At 39.7% G+C, this 7,646-nt stretch overlaps 1 protein-coding gene across 1 annotated transcript in view; it reads right to left on the bottom strand.

Annotated features, from left to right (window-relative positions):
* Positions 1–409: 409 nt before the first annotated feature.
* LOC107731603 (leukocyte tyrosine kinase receptor-like) overlaps positions 410–7,646 on the bottom strand; it is a 78,878-nt gene continuing 71,641 nt past the window's right edge. The window contains exons 22-25 of the mRNA XM_016542721.1: positions 2,912–3,013; positions 2,605–2,739; positions 2,120–2,210; positions 410–1,768 (exon numbers count right to left, since the gene is read on the bottom strand). Of these exons, the coding sequence (XP_016398207.1) occupies positions 812–1,768; positions 2,120–2,210; positions 2,605–2,739; positions 2,912–3,013 (1,285 nt within the window). The 3' untranslated portion in view covers positions 410–811. The remainder of the gene's footprint in view (positions 1,769–2,119; positions 2,211–2,604; positions 2,740–2,911; positions 3,014–7,646) is intronic.

Raw genomic sequence — 7,646 nt, 5'->3', positions numbered from 1 at the left:
AACAAGGATATTGTCGCATTCAGAGGGGTTAAAAAAAGCTTGACCTTTGACCAGTTTTTGTAATATATCAAAGCAACTGACAGGGTTTAAATGAATAAATGTTGTTTCAATGCTATTTTCACGGTTTAAATCCCTAACACGAGTCCTGAGAAAGAGCCTTCATTCAATAGTCACTGACCAGTTTGCTACATCTTTCAGTTCCAACACCATAGCAACAGGTTATCTGATCACCAAAAGCCATAAACACTCATCAGTTTCACACACACGAGTCATTAGAGTTTTCTGTTATTCATGTTGTTTGATGATGGATGAAAACAGCTGCGTTTAAAAGTCAACCAAGTCCAAGAATGAACAAATGATACATAACGAATGGGGGCAGTTTGCTTTCTGAAGCACACCCATTAATAATTTACATGACCTCCAAATAATAAATTAACAAATGAATAAATAAACAAGCAGGCAAGCAAACATCAACAAACCCGTTTTATTTTTTTCTCCCCCATTATGGAAAAATATCACTGATATAATTTAGGCTTTTTTACAGAATTAGTCCTTGTGAGGGCTTAATCAGTTTATTTTTGTCTCTCAATTGCGGCTTTCAGAAACTCAACAGTCTTGTTACTTTATCCGAGTGACAATTGTTCTCTTTCAGTGAAACGTAGTTTCTCTGAGTTTCCAGAGCAGAACCTTTCCGGTCCCAGTCTCATGGCTGAAAAGCACAAAGATAAAGCACAAAAGGGCTTGGCAAAGGTGGACGTAAATGGACAGCACAGTGTTTTGCAAAGTGGGCACTGATAGAGAACGTGCACGGTTACAGCACAGTGGCGTTGTGCCCTTCCATTTTCGGCAGTCTGGAGTCCTGCACTGTACCCATGGTGACCAAAAGCGGGCGGCTGTCCTCAGGGCCGCTGGCCCGAGCTAAAGAGATGGGCCTCTGCTGGCCAGGATGAGTCGGGGGAGGCTGGGGCCCCGGCATGGGCTCCATGGGCAGGCCCTGCTCCTGGTAGCCATACCCGATGTTCCCACATGGGAAGCGCCGTAGTCTGTAGAGTGGAACCGGTGCTAGGCTGGCCGAATCCAGAAGTAAAGGGGTCGGGACAGGTGGGGGAGGAGGGGGCAAAAGCGGTCGACACAGGCCTTGTTGTTGCTGCTGCTGCTGCTGTTGGCGCTGGAGCTGCTGTTGGTACTGCTGCTGTTTGTGCTGTTGCTGCAGGCCCAGAGCTTCAGCTACTGTCACAGTCCGGCCTGCTTGTTCCTGCCCTTCACCTGGGATCCGTGGGCCGCTTGTCTGACTTTGTGCCTGGGCCTGCTGTCTCTTCTGTTGCTGCTGTAGAAACCACGAGCCATAGGTGGGGTTCCACAGGTTGGTGGGCTTCCCGTTACGGCTCTCCTTCTCCGATAGGTGGGCCTGCATGAAGCCCAAATTCACATGCCCGCCATCTTGGGTGGTCAAGGGAGTTGCAGAGGAAGGTTTGGTAGCTGGTATAGGGGCAGTGACTACCGGTGGTTGGTGGTGGTGATGGGGGTGAGGCTGAGATTGGGGAGCGGGTGGGAGTTTGCTCTCAGAGGGGTGGCTGGCCATGAGAACGGCCTCCCCATCTCTCTTAGGCTGATCGGAATGGGCGGCAGATGAAGCATCCTCGGTGCCCTGAGGGGTTACAAGCAAGGAGGGGGCTGATGGGTCATCGGGACGCATGGGTACCCTCTCCTCTTCCTCAGGGATGGGGCCGTACTCGACAGGCAAAGGCACATTCACCACATCTGGGTCCTAGGGGAATTGGAAAGTCTGTAATTTATCCAGCAGTCAAACTTCCCAGTTACAAAATAAAATAATAGTAAATCCTAGCATAATAATAAATTAGATTAAAAACACTGAAAAGATAGTATTGTACCTTATTTGGAATCCAATATTTTACACAAATTAAATTAAATTAATGAATTAAGAAGATTAAATTGTGGAATTGAGTGTTTGATGTGCACGGCTGTATTCTGCATGCTTTGGCAAATTCCCTGTGCACAGTATACATAATGTATATTGCAATACAGAAATGTTAAAATGCAGCTTCAAACAAACCTACTGTTGCCCAGCATTAACAGACAAGGTTATAAGATGTAGTACCTGCAGACAATAGTCAATCCTCTCCAGAATAGTTGAGAAGTTTGGTCTGTCTTCTGGTTGATGCTGCCAACTCTGTGTCATTATCCGGTACCTATTTTACAAACAAAATATTTGTGTTCATTTCAAGATTTTATCAATTTAAGAGAGAAAAAATAAAAAAACATTTTGTTCCCTCTCAGTTTTGTTTCAATAAGCAGCTCTGCAAGATGGTCCCTAGGTTAGATTAGGAACATAATTAAATCAAAACTTCAGAAGTTTGATTATTAGTAGTATTATTTGAAGACTTTATTTTAAGCGATAGAGTACATACAACAGTGGAAAGGTTAATGAGGACTGAAAAATTGAGAATCAAAATTCATATTCATTAGACAATAACAGATTCTTGACATTTAAGAATACAGATTATTGCTGGCCAACAATCCGTTTCTGTTATATGGAAGTGCTGTATAAATATCTTGCATATTTGAATTTAAGAGTCCACTCACACTGGCCCGGGGCAGTTTTTAGGTGGGTCCATCCGGCCTCCATTAGTAACAAACTCCAACACCTCTTGGTTACTGCGGCTGGGGTATGGCATATAGCCCAGTGAGAAGATCTCCCACAGCAGAACACCAAATGACCTGAAAAACAAGTCGAAAGGAGAGAAAGTGAAGAGTAGAGTAGAGAAATGAAAGCATAGTAATTATGGAAAGAATCGTATTAGAGTGTGAAAAACAGTGGGGTTGCAATAGCATATGACAGAACTTGAAGCAAATGAATCTTTTAAATATGTAATTATATTACAGCGCTCACCATGTATCTGTTTTTGAGGTAAAGATTCCCTCCATAAAGGCCTCGGGAGGCATCCATTTGACTGGCAGCATAGCACGGCCTCCTTTCCTGTAATAGCTGGCTCTGAGGAAAAATAAATTGCCAGACAAAAGAAGAGACATTGTTATGAACGCCCACAGTAGACAGCAGCAGAGTGGAGTGACTTATTAACTCCAGTCACAGATCAGAGAATGAAAAAACACTGGAAAATGAAAGGAGCAAAAATTATGTAAAGACGTAAATGAGAAACTCAGTCCATGTACGACTTATGTAAGAATGGAAAGATGGCCATTTTTCGTAGGTGATTCATATTCATGTTCTCTTAAAGGCAGGGTATGTGATTTTTCAAAAACACTTTAGAAAACTGATTCGGGCCGAATAGCAAAACAAACTTGTAGCCAATCAGCAATAAGGGGCGTGTCTACTCGTGATGTGGAGGAGAGAGCTTTCAGTGCATGGGACGGACATTAGCCGAGCCGAGCGACAGAAAGATGGAGATGGCGGATAAAAAACAAAAGAGGAAAACGTCTGCGGAACGATAAGGCAAGAAGTAGGACCCGTGTAAATATCGGATCAGCTTTCCAGCGCTGGAGAGAACACAAGGAGCGGAGGCCTGCGATCGGACACCGAGGTTGCTTTGTTTCTTCTCAATAGGTGAGTAACACCGTGTCTACAACAGCTAAAGTCTGCCTACACTAGACGCGATCAAACGACCGTTGAAAACCATTTGAAATCGGTGTCAGCACGTCATAAATAGAACCCGGCAGCAGCTTTCTGTCGGGGATTTGTTGCGCCGAGCCGCTCACGTCCGTAGACACGGTGTAACATTGGTTTTGCTTTGTTTCACAGAACTAATCGTTCCCTGGGTTGCGTATGTATATGTGGGGCGGAGCTATCAAAATAGGGGCAAGACCCTTTTGGGGTAGAGGCGTGTTTGTTTTGGTGATTTCAAATATCAACATTGGCTACCAGAAATCACTTACTCTGCCTTTAAGCCTTGACTTGATCCTTGGTAACTAAATTAATCACTAAATGAAAACTGTGATTAATTGCATGCATGTGGCTTGGCTTTGTGTTAAAAGAAGTAAAAGTATTATAAAATAATAACTACTCATTTAAAATTGGAGTCTATTGCTTGAATAACCTAATTGTTCTTTCCCGCCAGGTTAGAATTAAAGAGACAAATTTACTTATTAAATGGTTTATGGAAAGTGACTGATCTAGTTCATTTGAGATGCATTACTTACTTTGCATGTTTTACTCATGATATAAAAAATGCAGATGTTCTAGACAAGCAAAGTAAAATAACTAAATGTTGAATCTACACCCAGCCACTAGATCTGTCTGTCTTGGATCCTAACCGTCAATCCCTTTTAGAGAGGTGGGTTAGGGTAGATGGAGTTAGGGTAAATGAAAAGTGACTGATCTAGTTCACTGGAGATGCCTTATAAAAGGAAATTCAGGGAACCTATTACCACCATAGACTGCAAAAAAAGATGGACGACTCGTCTCCATTTCCTTCCACTATAGAAAAGTGAAGCCAAAACATCTCAGTATGGCCGCTGTCATCTTTCGAAAATGACGTCATTTGGAGCCAGAGTCGTTGAAGCAGTGATTAATTTGGAGCCTGAGTCTGCGTAGTAGTGATCATAAGGAGCTCCCTAAATGGTAAGTTATTCATTAATTACTAGTGTGTTTGTGCTCAACTAATGCTTAATTGTGAACAAGTTAACCATTAATTAATGCTTAACTAATGCATTATTCTGGACCCCTATTCTAAAGTGTTACCAAATCGGAATATCTTCTTCACTATCTTCGTATTTTGAATGTCAGTTAAAAAAAGAGCTATGTGTATCGCTGTATCTTTCTAGATCTAAAGAGCAATTGATTGGACAAAAAGCTGTGTAGTGTAACACGAGTTATCAATATTTCAGTCCATTTTCCTAGAAAATAACAACTGAAAATATTATATGTGAATTCCCGCTAAAAGTGAATTTCAACATTTGAGTACACAAAACGAAGCCTTATAATTAGTCTGATTTAGGATCGAGGTGTTTCAGGAAGTTTACAGGATGCTCCTGTATAAAAACAGCATGACAGGACAGACTTCAAAATGTAGGGATTTTAATATTCAACAGATAAGTACACTCCATATTAATTTAGTGCTCAAAACTCTCATAGTCCTCACAAAACAATGAATTATGCATAAAAACAGGAACACTGCTCAACACAAACATCTGGACTCCAACAGTAACTGTCTTAAAATGTATTGTTCAATGTGCTGAATTTAAAACACAAGCTGTGTTTTGATGGCTATAGTGGTTTTATTTATTTTATTTTTTAACTTCTTATTTTAAAGCATGATGCTTTAAAGAAGACCAGTTTAGAGATACAGCATGTCAGAAAGTTTTAGCTTGCTATCATTCTAACAGTTTGCTGTCAACACGTTAAAACCCTTTCCAAGACACTGCATCTCTAAATTCATCCTCTTTAAAGCACCATGCTAAAAAAGATTTAAGGTAAAAAAGAAAACTACACTCTTAAAAATAAAGGTGCTTCAAAAGGTTCTTCAAGCGATGCCATAGAAGAACCATTTTTGGTTCCACAAAGAACCATTCAGTCAAAGGTTCTTTAAAGAACCATCTCTTTCTTACCTTTTTGTAATCTGAAGAACCTTATTTCGCCACAAAGAACCTTTTGTGAAACAGAAAGGTTCTTCAGATGTTAAAGGTTCTTTATGGAACCATTTAGACAAAAAGGTTCTTCTATGGCATCGTGAAGCACCTTTATTTTTAAGAGTGTAGCTTGGAAAACTGCAGTTTAAAAATAGCTTCCCCATAAACAAATACGTAAGTCGGTCAGTCAGACTGCTTGCATTACAATAATTGATTATTTAAAGGGGATTCTGAATATAGATTTAAATGGTTTTGGGTGTGGGTATCTGTATGTGCTGAAATTGTCACATCCGGGACAAAGAGGCAAACAAACAGGTTAACGTAAGGCAGCGAGTTTATTAATAGGAACTGAGGAGGAGCTTCCAACAGAAAAGAGTCAAACACTGTATGTTTTATTGGGAGATTTAAACAATACGTTTGACAGTCAAACAAGTTACATCAAATTTCAACAAAAAGACTCAATTTCACACATTTTTTTATTATTCATTTACAACACTTACACTACATTATTATACTCATCTGATGATAGCTTAATACATCTGTGATTATTAAACATTTATTACAAGTGAAAACATTAAGTCCCATATAGACATTTTACCATTACTGATTCATCATGTGATATAACAAGATACTGTGCAGAATCTGTGTATGACTCTTAAAAATAAAGGTGCTTCAAAAGGTTCTTCGCAGCGATGCCATAGAAGAACCATTTTTGGTTCCACAAAGAACCATTCAGTCAAAGGTTCTTTAAAGAACCATCTCTTTCTTACCTTTTTGTAATCTGAAGAACCTTATTTCGCCACAAAGAACCTTTTGTGAAACAGAAAGGTTCTTCAGATGTTAAAGGTTCTTTATGAAACCATTTAGACAAAAAGGTTCTTCTATGGCATCGTGAAGCACCTTTATTTTTAAGAGTAGTCGACTTCACTAATTGGTTGTTGGGAGACTAGTCGACCATCCTGACCTATCCCTAGTGATAATGAAAAGCTGTCAAAAAATCGAAGTAACCTCTAAGAGTTAACTATGTCTATTAAAATTGACCACATCTCAGCATCCTCAATTTTCAGAAGATGAGATGAAATATTCACTCAAACCTCCACTGTAATTCTTCCCATCCCCAATCGCATTTTCATCACAGCTCTGAACTCCTGTCCTGTCTGCAGAGCTCAGTGTGAAAATGCAAGAAAAATCTACATCAGCAATTAGAGCGCACTTTTATGGCAACACTCCGGAGGGAGTAAAACAAGGCTCCATCTTTTCCCATTAGATTTTCTCTGGCTAATAATACCCTTCTTTCACCAGCTAAGCAAGCCATTTTCAGACACGTTCCAGTAGCGGTTGAGAGGCAGTCAAGCTCACAAATCCTTTCACTTCGTCACACTGGTGCTGCCATCTCATCTGATGAATAATGTCAAAGGATAATTCATACTAGTGCCAGATTGTGTGATTGGTCCGGTGCTAAGGCAAGTTAAGATTTTGTTGTTGTTAACCTAAAATGATCTTGACAGTCACTGTGCTTTTTTAGCATTATGGATAAAAAGCAGCTGTGACATTTTGATAATAGCTCCCTCAGTACACCTTCCACAGAAAAAAAAAAAGTCAAAAGAATTTTGAGCGACACTTCACAAATGATACATGCATCAGTTTTATGTAATTGGCTCAGTTCAAATTAGTTCAGAACATTAGCCTACTGCTAAATGCACACTGCACACTATATGGGTAAAGAGCGACAAATGATAAAATGGGACAGTTATGCTTGAATATGATTTTAACTTATCTTTGAGGGACCAGCAACAAATTTACAACAAACAGCAGGAAAACCAATGGTGGGGAAAATTCTAGTTTTAAAAAGATTTACCTCAGATTTATAAGTTCACTTAATATTTGTAAATGTTACATATATTTCATGACGTGAAATGTACCAGAAAATTAAAAAGTGATTACAAATAATTTATATATATATATATATATATATATATTGTGCAGGCTACTGTCTGGCTTGTTTAAGAGGGAAAATTATCCTCTTATCCCATTTTATCCTA

The sequence above is a fragment of the Sinocyclocheilus rhinocerous genome, unplaced genomic scaffold (assembly GCF_001515625.1).
Source record: "Sinocyclocheilus rhinocerous isolate Xijiao unplaced genomic scaffold, SAMN03320098_v1.1 scaffold3355, whole genome shotgun sequence".
NCBI classification, from domain to species: Eukaryota; Metazoa; Chordata; class Actinopteri; order Cypriniformes; family Cyprinidae; genus Sinocyclocheilus; species Sinocyclocheilus rhinocerous.
Note: the sequence above shows the minus strand (reverse complement) of the source record. Positions and strands in the feature narration are given on the sequence as shown.